Source organism: Balearica regulorum, chromosome 19, assembly GCF_011004875.1.
Source record: "Balearica regulorum gibbericeps isolate bBalReg1 chromosome 19, bBalReg1.pri, whole genome shotgun sequence".
Taxonomy (NCBI): Eukaryota; Metazoa; Chordata; class Aves; order Gruiformes; family Gruidae; genus Balearica; species Balearica regulorum.
In genome coordinates, this window is record NC_046202.1 from 1,289,704 (window position 1) to 1,307,656 (window position 17,953).

At 43.2% G+C, this 17,953-nt stretch overlaps 1 protein-coding gene across 1 annotated transcript in view; it reads right to left on the reverse strand.

Annotated features, from left to right (window-relative positions):
* Positions 1–17,953, reverse strand: part of KSR1 (kinase suppressor of ras 1) — a 72,968-nt gene that overhangs the window by 12,615 nt on the left and 42,400 nt on the right. The window contains exons 3-11 of the mRNA XM_075771925.1: positions 10,865–11,012; positions 8,256–8,727; positions 6,590–6,800; positions 4,812–4,969; positions 3,599–3,682; positions 2,957–3,018; positions 2,743–2,849; positions 2,271–2,439; positions 925–966 (exon numbers count right to left, since the gene is read on the reverse strand). Of these exons, the coding sequence (XP_075628040.1) occupies positions 925–966; positions 2,271–2,439; positions 2,743–2,849; positions 2,957–3,018; positions 3,599–3,682; positions 4,812–4,969; positions 6,590–6,800; positions 8,256–8,727; positions 10,865–11,012 (1,453 nt within the window). The remainder of the gene's footprint in view (positions 1–924; positions 967–2,270; positions 2,440–2,742; positions 2,850–2,956; positions 3,019–3,598; positions 3,683–4,811; positions 4,970–6,589; positions 6,801–8,255; positions 8,728–10,864; positions 11,013–17,953) is intronic.

Sequence of the window (17,953 nt, forward strand, 5' to 3'; positions counted from 1 at the left end):
AATAGATTGGAAGTTTTAACATTGCAATAGTAATTACTTCCTTCTTATTCAGAAATTCTAAAGTAAACTCAACCATGTATGATTTTATACTGCTAGTCATTTAAAACCGTGCTCATCTTTCCTGGTTACTTCCACGCCTACTGACGGAGCCCAGCCTTCTTCCCATTCACCTACTTATCTGTAATGTCTTTCAAGGTCAGTCCTTGTTTGTGAACTGCTCACACACCTTCAGGTTGCCTTGGACAATCAGTAATACTTTGGTCCTCACAGAACGAGGACGTTTGAATTCATCTATACCGCAGGCCATGTATTCCAACAGCACCTAGTCTGTGCAGTGTCACTAGTGCACAGGAAATTCAGCTTGGGTTGCAAATCCTTCCAAAATTCAGAATAAATACTCTGTACCTGGCATCCCACATCATCAATTCTCACTTTGGAAACAATCAAGCTGTTTCTAAGTTGGCAAGCTGAACAGTTGACTGAGAAAATGAGTTTATACATGTAAATTCACATATGAATAGTGTTTCATCGTTCTTAAATCCCAGAGCCGAGAGAGAGAGCGCCTCAGTTCATAAAGGGAGCTCAGCACTCCTGAACCAACAGTGTCCAGTTGTACTAGCTAAGTATATAACCCCAAAAGCGAGCCTTTTCACAGAAAGAACGTGGCTCTGGATAGAATTCCATAGCAGAAAGCTACTGTTTTACAACTGAATATTCCAAGTTTCACCTTAGTAAGTAAATCACATCACTACCTCATATTAGGTGAGAGAGGCCTGAATTATATACTGAGATAAGAGAAAGTTTTAATTGGTTTAGATACTTTTCAAAGCAGAATTATTGTTTTTGGGCAGCATGCAGAAGTTTACAAACAAGTTACTTTTTGGCAGTAGAAGCCGGTTAGTAGAATTAAAACAATCAACTCACCTGGGAAGACAAATTGTTGTCTATGCTGAATGTAGTAGGCAGCTTTTTTTAATTTTTTTTTTTAATAAAGGACAGCAAAAAAAATTATCAGGAGAAAAAAAAAACACAAACAAGTTAGAGGATCATCAGTAAGTGCCCCATATGCATTCAATGAATTAGTCCCAACTCACTGTTGGGAAACAGATTAGTAGATTATCAGCCTGCTTGAGGGGGTGAACTTCAGCACATGCATTTTTGGAAGACTGTGATAGATGATATTTATCAAATGAAAGCTACATTATCAATAAGCAAACGGTCTGGAGGGAAAACAACACATTCATTCAGACTTCAAGTGGCAGAAGCAAATTTAGAGAACCCAAGAATGGTAAAAGGCAGGCTCAGGTAAAAGCTGGTGCTTTGACGCTCTCGCATGGCTTCAGCTTTTCAGAGATGCACCCAGAGAAGCTGAAGCTCATGAACCATTTCCAAGCATATTTTTTATTTCAGTGAATTTGAACAGTATGTCCTAGTACAAAGTAGCTGCAGTAGAATCCTTGTACTAAACTGGCTCTGCTTCTGCTCCTTTTGAGTAGGCTAAAATAGCGACTTTCACTCACAGATCAAAAGCTTGCTGCAGAATACAGCAATGCTGAAAGCTAGAAGTAGCAGCTATTGAGCAGCATGTGACTTCGTTTCCAGATAAAAGGAATTAAATTTATTCTCACTATGTAAATCTTTGCCCTTGTCAGAGATTCTTGCTTCTATCAACTGGTAAAGACTGCACATTTGGGTCCTTAATTTGTAAAGTATGTAGGGTAAATTCTTCTCCACCATATGTGTATGTCAATAGTTTAAAAATGGGTGTTGATTGTTGGTTATCTTTTGGAAAGGACTGGTAAAGTATTTCATTGCAGTTCTTGTTTTCACCTTTTGCTCTAGCAATCAACTTACTCATGATTTAAAGCCACTGGCAACCAAACACAGCAAGCAGCATGCGTTTTACAATACAATGAGAAAAGGAAGGAGAAAATATAATTAACTTTTTTAGAGTTTGGTTTGTGGGGTTTTGTTGGGTTTTTTGTTTGTTTGTTTTTTCCAAAAAAGGAGAAAACAGAAAGATCAAATCATTTAAGAAAGGTACCAGCACTCCCTAATAATTTGTCTCCTGCTAAAGTATCTTGTTAATACCACTTAAAAATTTTTAAGAACAGACCATTTTATCAGGTAACAAGACATACCTTCACACCTTGCTTTAGACACAACCATGCATTCAGAAACCTGCAACTACCTATGAAGCTTGGTCAGGCCCTGCTTGCACAGAGGCCTTTCTGATCTTGGCAGAGGTCTCCTGAAAAAGCTAAGTTTACCTGGGAAGTTAAACCGCCCATCCCTCTGGCCCATAGGAGATGGGTTTGGGGGAGGTGTTGCACTGGGAGGGTTAGAAGACTGGAAAGGTGCTGGAGAAGATGGTGTGGATGAGGTTGTAGAAGAAGGATTACTGCTAGAGTCCAGATGATTTATTGCTGGTGGATGCTCCTGCAAGCAAGGAAGGTCACTTGTGAGAAAGCAATAAAAAGAAAGAATTCCCCTCAATGTTTACTGAACAACAGTGAAAGGAAAGCTGTCCCTAGCCTCCATCATAGTTTTGCTAAGCGAGCAGGCAGCTGGAGCTGTGCACAACCTATGTTTTACAAGAAGCGTCACATACCAAAGTCTTCTTGCAAAGTGAAAGCTCAAGGTGTCATTCTTGCCCCAACCAGCAAGGAATGGCTGCCACCTCTCCCTATTGTAGCTCCTCCGTGACTTATAGACACAAGACTCACTTCAGTCACCACGTACCTTTTTAGTTAGTGCTTTGGGAAGAGTTCCAAACTGTGGTTCTGTTGGTCTGTCTACTGGATTATTGATATCTGAAGGGACAGACTCTGTTCTTCTTATTTTTGTTACTGAAAAACAGGTTGGAGAAGGGAGAAAAAAGCTTTAATCAGACTTTTTATTCTTGTGATACTATCAATTACATTGAAATGCTAAGAACTTGTAGAAGATTACTTACTGGGAAGGAAGGATATTTTACAAGCAGGTGCCTCTTTAGTACATTTGTTGTGACATTTTAATCTGAAAGAGAAACATTACATGTTAAATAGCAACTTGTTCTTTCCCAAAAAGAGGAAGCCTACCCTTAATTTGTAATTCTTATGCTAATCTCAGAGGGAGTTCTGGAATGCTCCAGGCCCCAGAGCAGCAGGCATTCATATGAAGAATCCTATTATGTGTGTCATTAGGCTAATGAAATCCATATACATATCTTAGCATCTGATTTATTTTTAATACAGTTACCTTCACTGACTCTCATCCTGCAACACTGAAGCACTAAAATCTCAGCGTTCTGGACTAACAACCCAGAAAAGCAAAACTTAAAATCCTCGCTCTTGTTTAGGTATCCAGCTCCCACTACAAGATTTGCCCGTGATCAGGTAGGAAGCCTGTGGCAGGGAAATAAATTTGGTTCATCTATGTGTCAGGCTGCCAGCCTAAGTGTAAGTTGTGCCAAAGCATCCCTTTGCCAGTTCAGGAGCTGACTGGAAAAACGATGCCACTCTTAAGAGTGCGTCACGTCAAGAGATACTTGTCACTGGCAACCTTTAATGAATCAAATGCAAAGTTTTTCTGAAAAAGATCATCACTGTGTGCTCACCTGCAGTACTTACACTTCACCCCGAACATCATGCTTTTCTGACAGACTTGGCAAATCTGAGATAGCCAAGACTTTGTAGAGAACCTAAGTGGAGACAAGGGGGGGAAATTACGTTAACTGGTGTCTAAAGGGACATTCGCGTTTGTAGGTAGTTACAGACAGGCTGTGCTCCTTTAGCCCCTTCTGAAAGGGCAAGTGGTGGTGTGGAAAAGACTTCTCACATTTCTGATCAGAAGCAACTGAAAGTAGGCTGGCACCAACTCTGCTGATCTCTTGCTCATTCTCCACTCTTAGAACAGGGTGGAGAGGTGCTCAGAGGTGTCTGCCAACGAGACAGGGTGTGCATGGACACACATCTCTAGAACGCCCTCACAGCTGCAGCTCAGCAATTACAGATCTGAAGCCTCATGCAGCCAAAGATACCCAAGTGACAGAGTATCACTTCTTTTCATAAAAAACCCTCAAACTGGAATTGAGCTTCACCTCATGAAACAAGCACGTAATCTGAGAGGGGGCAGCCAGCAGACACTGCAAGTGCAGATCCAGCCCACGAGCATGCACTGCCCGTCAGTCCCTGGTGTCCCTCCTCAGGTCTCCAGGACGTGCCACTTACATTGTGGCTGCTTGTACATGGTGCTGCTTATATTCACCTCAACATCTTTGTAGCTCTGGGACCCAATTTATGGTGAGTGGGTGGTGGTGGGAATGTTATGCCTTTTACCAGAAAATTAAACAGATTGGTTTGTTTGGCATTAGAACTACCTAGCCCAGTTTTGGTTTGGATTTGGGAAGGGCGGATGCAGGAAGCCACGAGGGAGGGAAAGGGAAAGATATGCTCTTTCCAGGCAGGCAGGCAGGAACAGCTTCCCTTTCATTTGTAGCAGTGGAAGTGTTTCAGAAAAGGCATTGTTACACTTTGACATGCTTGTCCCAGCAGCCCGTACACAGCATTGCTACTGCTGGTACACTGCTCACTACGGAATCACCAATCAATTGGCTTTGTAAAAAGGACTGCAAATGCTGGACACATCAGTGATGTTTTAAGAAGAAATGAAGCTGAAATACACAGTTACAGCAAAAGAGACACCCGAGCCACCTTCAAACCGATCTTCAACCGAGCAGGACGACCTGCTCCAAAGGCACTACTACACAGGACGCAGTCCTGGGCTGCCCCTCCGTCTGCTCTGTGGCTCCCGCAGCAGGTGCTGCTTACCTGTGTGTTAGAGCTAAGCCAAAGTCTCTTCGTACCGTTTGCGGGGATCCTTGGGAGAGTTCTGATGGAGAACAAAAGGACGTTTTAGGGAAGCAGTACCCACAAGCAGTGCTTACCAGTCTAGACAGAAACCAAGCGATCGCTGCCATAGACAAGGACTAGTAGCCATGGCACTGTTAGTAGCACAGCTGAGACTGGTTTCCCTTTTGCTGTAAAGCTATCAGATACTATACTACTCTTTTATTTGTTTTCATATGGAGGCAATGTAAGATAAGATTTGGTGGTAGAATCATAATTCTTCCTTCTTTTTGTTAAATCATTATGTTCTACGTTTAGGGATTACAGAAGTCCATCTGAGTAGGTCCAGGCCATTCTTAAAGTAGAAAGTCAGACTTTACTCCCAATTAGTTTACCACAAATACCATCACCTAGTTTTAATGCAGTGTCAGCAGACTTCAGAATATTCTTTTACAATGCAAATTATTATCCGCATTTTATAGATAGGGCCAGTGTGACCCAGAAGAATAAAAAGATTTATGTGAGATCATTTAACTAGCTAAGTGCAGAAAGGGAGACAGAGGCTTCAAAATGCCAGTCCAGTGCTCCAGTGGTTGTATCACATAACTTCCTGAAAACTCTCAAATACTAACATTCTGGCATATTTCTTGAATTAACTCTATAGCCATATTGCAAATCTGGAGAAAACTCAAATCTGCAGGCATCAACACAGCTTCAAAGCTGGACACTGTCAATGCTTACAAAAAGTCAGTCTCTTTCTTTGACCCTAGGTGGCACCAGATTCTTTTTTTTATCATTATTCCAGTGAACTTTTAAAGGTATCTGTGGTCTTCATCATCTTAGAATGGGCTGGAATGACTAGTTGCTTTTCCAAGGAATATTGCTGATCTAGCGTGGCCATCCAAATGCAGAGTCATCTGAATTAATCATAATACAACAGTTAAGATGGCCGCTAACATCAGTTAAGATAGCTAAAGCCTTACTGAAGTCCTAAGGAATATAACAAATTCTGGAATTGAATGGGATTTAGAAGAGCCTACAGTATAGATTTTAAAAGGGACAATATGACTACATGCACGGAAGCACTAAAATTTTTCATTTATGCTGGAATTTATTGTAATGCCTTTTTTATTTATTGTGTAAATTCTTATCGCTCTCCACAGAAAAGCTCAGATTTCTGCTTGCATTTTCATTTTACAATTTTCTTTCTATGCTTTTTTATTTCTGAAAGTAATTCCTGGGAATTTTGTTTTAAAGGGCATTACATACACATGTGGTGCTATAATGTCCTTATTTGGACTTCTATACTTTACAAAAAGGTGAGACACTTTCCAAGATGCCCATATCTCTCCACGTTAGCTTCCAAGGTTACAGGGTGTGTCTGTGAGACACACACACACACACAGTCACATCAGGATAGCTACAACACTGAATGGCATTGATAATTACTGGATAAAAGCACAAGTCCCAGTTCTGTAAACCCTTAAACACATGAACAGACTCAGCAACATGAGAGGAAGTATTCCACATTTAAGCACATGCTGAAGCATTTCTCAGAAGGTTGCACACAACTAATTTAATTACAGAGATACTTGGCAATGAATATCCAAAGATACTAAGTGGTTAGGTACGACATGATTCCCAGTACCAAGAGGCACCAGTAACAGCTGTCTGAAGTCACAGACAAGCAAATACACCCAAAGCCCTTGCTTTAATCCTTTAAACACCAGTATTCATTTTCCTTGCTTTTGTCATCTGAAGAAATACCAGGTACAAAAAAGACCATGCAAATATCCTGCAGTTCTGCAGTAGGCCACACTCCTGTTAAAGATAACAGAAACTCTGGGACTGAAGGCCCTATTGAGGACCTCCAGAGGTTGCAGAGGAATGATCAACAGATAGGTGTCAAGGACAGGCTCTTCTCTCTCAGCAATGAAATGAAGACAGCCCTGTAAAAATCTCTTACCACACCTAGAGAGAAAAAAAAAATGTTTTTTAGACATTCATATTTATGTGACAGGACACACACTTTAATAGAGCAGAAACTCTTTCCTGCAGCGTTTGTTGTCAGGTTTACAAACATCTCTGGTTTTGCACAGGCTCCTGAAGTCATGGCATAACCAGTATTTTCCTGGTCACAATGGCAGTCTTTGCTGGGTAGAGCTCCAGCTCCAGCCTGCGAGTGAAGTGTGCAAGAGTGCACCTGAATTTTGGCTTGCAGACGAGAAGTGTTAGTGTGCCTGCACAGCTCAGTCAGCTGCAGGCTCCGTGGAAGTGCCTGAATCACAGAAGTGCTACATTTTGCACTTCCTATCTGATTTAATCAGCAGGACCTGAATCACTGCAGAACCAGGTTCTTATCACTGAATTTCGAAACAAAGCTGTGCATTGGCCACAGATCTTTCCAGTTCAAAGTCATCTTTTTCATCCATTCATACATGGAAACTCTTTGCTTGCTGCATTTAGAGGTTTAGCAATTTGCAGGTTTTAGGATATACTTCATATGCACTCACAGTGTGGAAGAATACTGTGCTGCTTACAAGGCCACACATTTATAATGAACTCTTTCATGTCAATCAGCAGGCAATACAGTACTGCAGCATCAAAAGCACAGCCCTTTGCTGGTAATTCTCACACCCAAAATCTCAACTCCATTCTGAGCTGGGCTAGTTTCCCTTTAATAAAAATGTAATCTTGCAACAAGGTCCCAAGTAGAACACGCGATTTGAGCTCTTCCAGCTCTGTAATCACAGAGTTAGGGTAAACTATAATGGTTCAGTGCCTGCTATAGAATTTGGATGCTGACCTAAGTTTCTGCAACATTTAGGGATAGCCAGAGTCTTTGGAAGGCACATTTCATTCCCAGTGTCAACTATGAGTTAAATGTTAGATTAATACCTTCCCATCCTACCTACACAAAAAAAAGCATATCTCGAAGCCTGGATCAGTCCAAAAAAGGTGTAGCCTAAGACCATTTGCCTTGTTATGGAGCTACAGTTGTAATAAACATGTTTTAAAGCTCAAGCTAGCAGCTAATGTACATCTTAAGATAAAAACATAAAAGGATACCAGCCACCTGAACTACAAGGAACATTTAAGGACAGAAGGGAATTACAGTATGTGGAACTGGCTACTAGATGCTTGAGAAAAAGTAGTTGGGGCCTTTTAATAGCAACAGCCATCCCAATCTCCCCAGCGGGTGTAATTTGAAATAAATTCAAATAAATTTCAAGTAAAGCACACTATTAAGAAGCAGGTTTTGTGGTTATCTTAGAATAGCCTGATATAGATTCTCAGACTACAGTGAAACCATGACAAGGCAACTGGACACCAGCTCTTTCAGAGTCAGAATTGGAGCACTGAACGCCTGTTGGTATGAACACAGCCCACCAGTGACTGTGGGGAAGGAGGAAGTGTCATGCTTACTTTATTGGAGGAACTTCATCTATCCTATTTCCCAACTGTGATTCATGGGACTTGCTTCTTGTGAGGGTTGGAAAGTTAGGTAGCAGCTGAAAAACCTTCCGGCAAGGGGGGGGAGGAGTCCGTGGTGGCTTCAACTTATGCCGTCTCTTCGTTTGAGGAGTGGTTGGTGGAGTGATGGTGATGCTATGAGGAGTCCTTGGTGTTAACCTTCCACTGTGTGCAGGGAATGCAAAAGGGTCCAGGAGGTTTTCTGCATAGGTAGAAGGTCCGTGACTCAAGGCAAGAGAATCTGAAGATGGGATTGTAGATACTGACACAGAACGTGCCTGCTGGCTGTTGCCCTTGGGAAGGTGCAGTGCAGAGGGAGTCCATGTGGGCGCAGAGGAGCAGGGGAATTCGGTCACGTTGGTAGAGCTGTTTTCTCGGCGTGCCTCAGAAAGATTCATCAGCACATCATCTTTTAACTCCCCACCTGTGCACCAACCACAGCAATGTTAGTGACTGGCTAAAAAGAAAAGCCACCGTATATACATATACCACATCGTGCTGCTTTAGGCTATAAGGTGTTTTTTTGCCCCCGCTTTGCACCTAGCCAAGGTGCAAGCCTAGTTCCTCCTCCCCTGACACCCATCTAAGCCATCAGCTAAAGTAACCTTTAAACGGAGAATGGCAGTAATTACCCTTCTTTCCTACCTGTAGCTATGCATCTCAAAAGCTAAAATCGGGTCCTACGCTCTAAGATGTGCTGAGTTTTAACAGATTGGGGCCTGATTGAAGAAAGTGGGATATACACACCTGCATAAAAGAGGCACCCACATCCCAGTGCAAACCTATGTGGCTTTGGTGCCAATCTGTTGAGACACATCTGTACATCCAACTTGGCACCCTGTCTGCTTTTAGACTCTTTAAAAAAAGAAACTATTTTCTATTAGCCAGCAAAACTGCTAAATACCACTTAAACTGAGAAAGGCCATTAGATTGGAAATAAGGTGTATCTAGGAGCTCCTGACACTCATTTGGCCCCTTTTCTCTCTCTCTGGCATGTAACCAGTGCCTAGAACTCACCTGGCACCTGGAGCTCTGGGGCACTGCTGTTCCATTACAGGCAGCAGCAGCACTCAGCACAGAGTGTTTGTTCAGACTTTATTAGAGCTGTACCAGGGACAGACAGCTGGACAAAAAGGAACCACATCCTGCTGGATAGCTGGTGGAGCCCAGCGCTGCCTTCTACAACGCCTAGCACTGTAGTTCAGAATGGTCCAGCACAGCTTGTAGACCAATTCTGGGTACAAATGGGGAAAAACTGTACAAAGGCCTGCAGGCAGCAAAGCGGGAATGCACAGATTGTTGGGATAATTTCAGAGGCTTAATTCATCAGGATAACTCTCTGGCTTAATTTTAAGTATGTCCTTAATGACTTAAATCATGGTGAAAAGTCAAAGCTTCAGGGCTCGATGTCCTGTTGACCAGTCAGTGGTTGAAAAGAGATGATATACCTGGATTTTAAAAAATGCCATTTCATTATAATAAGTGAATGCCATGACTTCTGAACGATGGCTGGTTCTGCCACAGTATGGACGGGAAATATTTGACAACTCAGGACAAGAAAGATTAGAAAAAAGGAAGTATGAAACTGAGCTGTTTGCTGACTTTTCCATTAACTAATCTTTATGATTTGCAAATGGTATGAACTGTCGTAACACCAACAGGAAACATCACCTTTCAGTGACTGATTGATAATTGTTACAAAGAAAAGATCTGATGCTTGTTAGTACCAGTAAGCTGTGAGAAACACTCCCGACCAAACAGATTTTAGAATGCCGTTGAAAGGAGCCTGGGAGGTGAGAAGGGGAGAAGGTGAAACAGTGCTGTGGGAATCTTGAGCTTGACTGATCTTAAATAACTTGATCAGATCCATTTACATGCTGAACCTAGGCATTTCTAACTACACGGTACCCTTCTTTCCATAATTTCAAGGTAAATCGGGGTTCTTTCTAGGTCTTGAATCTGCTACTGGAATTTGGCTAATGATTCTATCAATTCTAGCAGTCAAAGAAAAATAGCAGGATGCAAGTGGTTTTAAGGAGAAATTAATCAAATGGCACACTACGAGCTACACAGTGATAAAGGGTTGTCAGAGCAATGTTCTTCTCTTCCAAAGCGTTGAGCTGAACAACACTCAGGCTTCTGAGCAAAGTAAAGCCAAACAGAATTACACCTTCTCTCTGCGCCAGCAATATTTGGGGAGGGGATTACCTTCTAGAAATCTGCTTGTATTCGTTAGGTCAAGGATGAACTGGAGGCACAACTCTGAACAGAGAGGGAATAAGGATATAGTCTATTGAGTAGGAGAGGATATTTTTACGTACATTTATTTCCATTTATTTATTTATTTGACATGCTGTCAAAACCAAATCCGATCCACAGTTCTAGATGCCTTTGATCACTGCAACTTCACATACATCCAAGAGCCATAACCTGACCCTGGTTACAGAATATACCCAAAGACATTCTCTAGAGGTTTTTGCAGATTGTCTCATATGAAAGGAAGCAGGATGGGGCTGGGTTACTGAGAAACTGATTCCATAGAACAACAAGGCAGTCTGTACCTGATGCAGTCACCTTCCGTAAGCAGCTCAGTGCCCCGTTGAGTCTGGAGCACTCCTCATCTCTGGCACCACATCTCTTCATTGTTTCTTTCACCTTTGACTCATTCATTTCTAGTAAGGCATCTAAGGTTAGCTCCTCTGGTATTCTCTGCAGAAAAACAAGATGATGCATATATTTTTTAATATACATAGATAAATAAGATTGTCACTTGTTATTCTGATGTACTTTAAATAGTGCCCCTGTCTCACTGCCTGGTCTGACTCATGATTTACTCATTTTGGTAGTGCATATCTCTCAGGGATCACTGGGTCAGTAACGACCACGCGGCAGATCTCAGCAGCGCTCAACAGCTGCTCCCCCTCCTCCCTACACCATGAGAGACCAGGCATATGCTCGAGGGTGCTCTGTATCATTAGGATGTTATGGTCCTTCTCTGGTGTTTTAGTTAGGATTAGAGGTGACTGAAATATTCCTCTCCCCTTGTGGAAAGTTTCCACTCACTATTTTTGAAAAGCGACTAATGAAAGCTTAACTTTTTCATTAAAAATAGCAGTCAGAAACAAAACAGGCCTAAAATCTGAAAAAATGTCAGATAAAGATGTTTGGCTTTTCAGTAGGGAAGTGAAAAGTAAAAACAGGGAGGAAAATAACTTCTTTTGTTAAACAAAAATCAATGTTTTGACAAAGAGATAGTGACCTCCTCAAGCAATTTTTCCTTCATTAGAGAACCTGCCTTACCCATATCTTGCTTAGAAAGATATTTGTACAGAACTTCTTGTATGTCTTAATACACCAAAGCCCCCAAAGTGACCAGGTTTCGATCAGGCAGACACAAAAGATACAGGAGACTGGGAAGCATGAAATGATCTGGTATTTCCTGACACAGAACTGAGCTGTGTTGCCTCTCTCCTCCCCATTCAAATGTGTCCAGTGTAAGTAAGTCTGCACAATTGTGGTTAATAAACAAAACCAGGATATTTAGCCCAGATACCCAGGAATTTCCCTGAAAGTTTTGCCTAAACAAACCTCACTGCTGCCTGCTCTCACAATGAGATCACAAATTTCACAATATTTGGCCTCTTTCCTAAAGTTTCAGCTCCTGGAATCAAGCTATATAAATGGGTTTCAACTTTTGTTTGAACGGGAAACTCACAAGTGTGTCTCACTGCTTGGAGAAACAAAAACCTTCAAATCCTCTAGATTCTTAAACTCCATTTCCGACTATAAATCAAATTTCAGTGTTGTTGAATGTCCTTTAGCAATCACATCTTTCTTAATCCAGACTCATGCCTTTGAGATCTGACACATGACTTTTGATCTTAACTGTGACAGTGCTAGAAATAGCCCCAACCTTTGGAGCTTTGTAGGTGGTAACACAAAGAGTAATCACATAGTTTCCATTTTTAGTAACTGTTGCATGGAGCAAAGCAAATTAATAAATTAAGAAAGGGCAGAAGTCTAAGAAGTGCATTCTGCATCTACTGTCACATGCCCTGAACCGGATGAAACACAAAACACAGCTGACTCAAGGAGAGGCCAAGAATTTCAATGAGCAGTAAGCAGAAAGCAGGTCCATAGTAGAGCCAGAGTTCAATGAAGTTTGGGTAAATTTCCTGTTCTTCTAGAATTAATATTAGCAGAATAACAAAAGCACAGATATCCCACCTGATGCTGAGTATGATTATTCATTTTTCTGCACACTTGCACCACCAAGATGCAGGAGTAAGACTGCCCCAAAAAACTTGTTCCTGAGTGACTTCTGCTTGGATAAAATGCAGGAAGCACAAAGACCCCAGTGACAATACGGTGCTGAATCTGCTCTCCTGGGATTCCTCACCTGATACTACACTCCAAAGGACAAAAAAACCCCAGGGGTTGAGATCATCTGAGTTGAACTTGGAATGGGTTTCCACAACTCAAATATTCCAACATATAGCCAGTACACATTTGCTCACACAGAGCCCCAGCCAAACTGGGCTATAACAGAATTAAACCAAGTCCCTCTTATCGTTAGTTATTTCCCCAGCATCCCCTGCATTCTTCTCCCCTGCACGCAGACGGGCAGCTCACAGAAGCATCTTTGTTCAGTGATATCACAAGGGCGGCTCTGCGATGCAGGACGTCAGGACACAAGCAGCTCTAAAAGGGACAGGGACTGGGGGCAAACATGGAGCGAGTTTTAGTGTAGTACGGAAGAAAGTTTTCTACACCACCATGGCTGGTGGTCTGGAGCAGGGAAGCTAGTGTTTCCCCATTAAGCATAAGGGAAAGCCAATGTGTCTTAAAAACATTTATCCCATTTCATGCTTTTACATGGTCTTAGAGTAAGCGGGATTACAGCGATGTCATTCCTGAATTATCTTGAAACATCTCCTCACCCCCACCACTCCCCACTAAGAAAACAACTCAGATTACGTAGCCACTGCTTTAAGCAGCAGCATCGTTCCGGATCCCACTATAAGTTCCCAAGTCACGTTACCCAGTATCACCTCACTTCCCTATCCTTTGCACGACACAATGTAACCAGTAACTTATTAGAGCTATTAGTAAGTCAATCAGTAAAGTCGAAGAAACTAAGATTTCCTCGGGAAAGCAAAACTTTTCCACCACAGCCAGTTCCATGGCCCAGACTTCATACGGCCAGCACAAGCATCCCTCCCTGGGGTGGGGCTGGTCGCAGCGCCGCCGGGGATCTGGTTTCTCCAGTGCCTGGCTCTGCAGCAGGACCCAGAGTGACAGGCATTGCCAACCGGCAGCGCTAACGCTCAGGGCAGTGACCGGCACAAGAGGTAGCAAGGCTTGGCAGCAAACAACATTTGGGCTGGCAGAAACACTAGCGAGCCACAATGCTTCGTAAAAGCAAGTGTGGCATCAGATGCTGAAAAACGTTCTCCCTGCCCAGTTTAGAGATCACAGGAAAGTCAGTAAAACAAATATGAATAAAATTATTTAAAATACCAAAACACAGAGGCTAGGAAAAAAAGGAGGAAATCAGTCTGGGCAGCAAGCCTGTGTCCACTCAAGCGGCCAGCATGCAGTCAGGTTCTCTTCTGTCTGTTCTCCTTTTACAAGGAGGGCAAAGTACAGCAGTTAGCTAGGGCAGATGCCACTGCACCTTTGACAAGAGCCCTGTACCTCTACAGTTAGTCCTCGGTGGAGTAAGATATGGGCTATTAGGCTTTTGCACTGAAAAAAGTATATATTGAGTGTGTGCTTCACTTTGTATCAATAAGGCAGAACTGACTACTTTAACTTACCCCAAATTAGCTCTCCCGGTTGTGATGTACAGACAAGGCTTAACTGGGGAATTCCCATTCCCCTCTGTAAGAGGTATGTGGAATGGCATCCAGGCTCAGCTCCTGGGTGTAACAGCAGGCACACTCACTGCTCCCAAGGCACAACTCACAAAATTGTGGAGCTCACAACCAGTACAGCTGCCCGGGGACGGCAGGGATGGGGTGCTGCAGTGTCCACGGCATGGGCCTGGGTCCTGCACAATGGTGGTCAGAGCCTCACAGGTCTTTCTCTCGGGGAGCACAACCAAATGTTTGCTGGCACAGAGAACTTAGCTGTCATCTTTGTCCACGACTGCCTCTTCTTGCAAGTCTGATCATGTTTAGTGCTTTTCTTTTTTAAAGATCAAACCCTTGCAACCAGGAATCCCCAGCTTTCACTTTTAATTTTCAAGCCTTCCTTGTTGCCAAGAAAAACCTTGAGAACAATTTTTTAAAAAAACTACAAAACATTCCAAACTACTGAGCTTTTTAGAAGTGTTAGGGCACTTTTTCCTTTGTCTCATTCATTTGCAGGACACAATCACTATGGCGGGCTTGAACACCCCTAAGCTGACTGGTTTCACTTCCTTAAGCAGGTCTGCCCTACAACTCAACGTGTGGCCTGCCATGAAAAGCTAGAATGGTTCACCCAAGGCACAACTGAGCAGCAAAGGGCAGCCCCAGCTCTTCGCTGCCAGCTTTGCTCTGTATCCCTACCACGATCTCACGCGGACACGACCCTGACAAAGGGTCCAGCCTGCTGCTAGCTTGCCCCCTTCCTGGACCTGCAGGTGAAGTCCAATCTTCTCTTTTTGCTCAATAGTTTAATTTTAGAAAGACAGAATAGCAAGTTGTAGGCAAGTATAAGTACAGAAAAGGAGATTATATTTAAACAATCCCAATGACCTTGAGCTGGGAGAGCTCAGACTTTCTGAACCTGCTGCCAGGCCCCATAACACGCGACAAAAGAAATAAGCCTTAAAACGGGGGGGGAGAAGTAAGAGGCTTTCTTTAAACAGCCACTCATGTGCTGCACATATGTGGTGGCTTAATATAAAACTGGTCAACCTGATCCCTGTACAATTGGCCTGATATGATTTAGCTCTGTGTTAGCCCCCCAGCCAATGTGATAATGATGAGGGTCACTAGTTCATGATGGCTCTTAAAACAGGTTCCGTTGCTGCTGGTGCTCTGGCTCAGCTGCTGAGTTGGGGGGAAGAATGTCCCCTGCGAACGCCCTGACAGCATCCATCTCAGAGGAGCACGTGGTGGGCTCCAACCCCCTCAATGGAAGTGCAATTCTGGGCCCTTGCAAAGGGGTTACTCCAAATCTTCAGCACTGAGGGTGACAAATGGGGGTCCAACAGACCCCTCTCTACCTGCTGCTTCATGGGTGCTGTGGCTTTAAAAAATACAGCTTTAAAGATATGCAGCTTAAAGGCTCACATTAGGGCCAAGCTAAGTACCATCATCCTGGGCACACCTTGCCTTGACTACAGAATGACAGGGGAAGTTGCAAGATACTCAGATACTACTCCAATAATAAGGTCAGATTAAAAAGAAAGAAACAGCAGGAGGAGACAGAACCTGCTTTCAATCTTTCAGCACCTCAGAACTCCAGCAAAATCTAAAGCCTTACTCACACCACACATTGCTCAGCAGAAGTGATGCTAAAAAGCCCAAACCAGGAAATTGTTCCTCTCTACAAGAGGTAAGAGGAGGACTTTTCTACAAAGCTCTCCTGCTTATCAGATTTACGGGCTGTGCACTTCATGGTACGCATGTTTAAAAGAGAGAAAAGTAAACCACAGTGTATCCAAGAAGCCATCCAAAGGTTAGCCTCAATTAGTCAGGGTGAAGAGTTCACAATAGTGTAAGAAGGTCTTTAATCTTGTCTGGTGTCCAACTTTAAATCCCTGAAACATGGCAAAAATGCTGGTATCTAACACAGTGGATGGGTTATTTTTGGTAAAGATTCCTCCCTGCAGATAAGCCTATGGAGCTAATGCTGCTGCTAGCACTCTGCAAAATCAGTCTGACCTGCTCCTTGACCTAGTAGACATGGCTCTTCCTCTAAAGCTGGACAGTTGTCAAGGCCCCAAATGCCTCCTCTTAAATCAATACATTCCCTCACCAATCATCCTCCCGTAAAGCAGCAGATGCTAGAAGAAAGCCCATTACATAAGGTGCTTAAATTCCCACTGATAGCTCTAAGCAAAGCATGTAAGGTTGCTCTTAAGAACATCTTGTGCCTGCTAGTTGTTATTTTGCTCTGGTTTTCTGGTATTCATTGAAGAAGGTACTGAAAAATTGTTGTATTATTACATTCTGGAGATTTTGTGAAAGAAAAAGCCTCTCACACGAAATTTCCAGCTTGCATTAAGCTGTGAGTGTGCACAGGCTGTGGTTTCACAGAACATCTCCCTTGTCACTGTTTCACCTCTCACACAAGAGATGGGGTAGAGAGGAGCTGACAGTCTCAGGCATTTCCATCCCATTTGCTCTTTGTGGACAGGATAGCTGCTGTCACTTACTACTTTTCTGTGGGAAGACGGATTAGTGGTTGCAGTGTTTCACTGCAGATCCCAAGGGGTAGCGTGAGCATCGTGCTAACCTTGAGCCACAAATGAGTCAGTGAACAAGGCTGTGCAAGGGGCACCTGGACCTCTTGGCAGGGGAAGGGAACCCTGGCAGTAGTAGAGACCATTTTCCAAGAGCTCTTTACACTGCGGAGGGGCCCTCAGCTGGAACATGGCGATGAAGTTTTAGGTCCAGGAAGCCTGCAGGACAGAGTTAATTTGCATACACACAATTAGCACATTCAGGATCTCCACTATCTAGCAGTCCAGTCAGAGCTGCTGCTGCCAGACCCATGGAAATCCCCAGCAAATGGCCAAAGTCCTCAGAGTCTGTTCATGGAGATACGCTGACAGAAAAAGATGAGAGGATACAGCTGTAGAAACCTGATAGGCTTAGGCAGATCTGCTTCTCCTACTCCCCCAACCAAAGTAAGGATGCACACACGTAAACCCCACACTTTTCCTCCAACAACTGATCAGCACGATCTGCTACAAGCTAGATCGCAGTCCAAGCAAGCATAACTACCTGCCATGGTGTCATAGTATCAGCCCTATGCCGATGCCTCATCCTCTACAGATTTCCACAGGGGCAGCAGGAGACTCTTAGCAGACAATTCCTACTCAAGGCACGAACCTTTCCTGCTCTGCTCTCCAGCATGTCAAGCGCTGCCCCTGGCTTGCTCAGGAACCACTCTTGACTACTTACAAGAAAGCAGGTCTTTGGCATAAATGCTAACTGGGGAATGAGACAAGTTTCATAAGCAAAAAGGAGGTATTACAAAAAAATATATAGATTGGGAGTCAAATACATTCCCCCAATGCAACAGCCACAAACCAGACCCCACCACAATACTGTTTCATCTGCTCCCACGTAGTCTCCCTGGTGGCAAAGTTCTGCCTAGAGCCAGCACTCCCTAGGGCAGGATTTGCCCCTCCCTGGGCATGACAGTTATCTCCTCTAAAAACAACTTTCCAAACTTGATTGACTGGAACCCCTGCTACGTGGTAAGCAGGGCTGGTTCAGACACGTTTCAGAGGATGATAAGGAGATGACTATGTTCTTAAGTTACTTTTTAAGATGGTGACAAGTTATATGTGGGAACAAATATAATAGTGATGTTTCTGGGAAGAACAACAGTAAAGTCAGGATTTTTTTCTGTGTTGAAGAAAATAAGCCAATAGAGATTTTTTTTTTTTTTTTGGTAGACCTGTCCCAAGCCCAGAACCTAGTAAG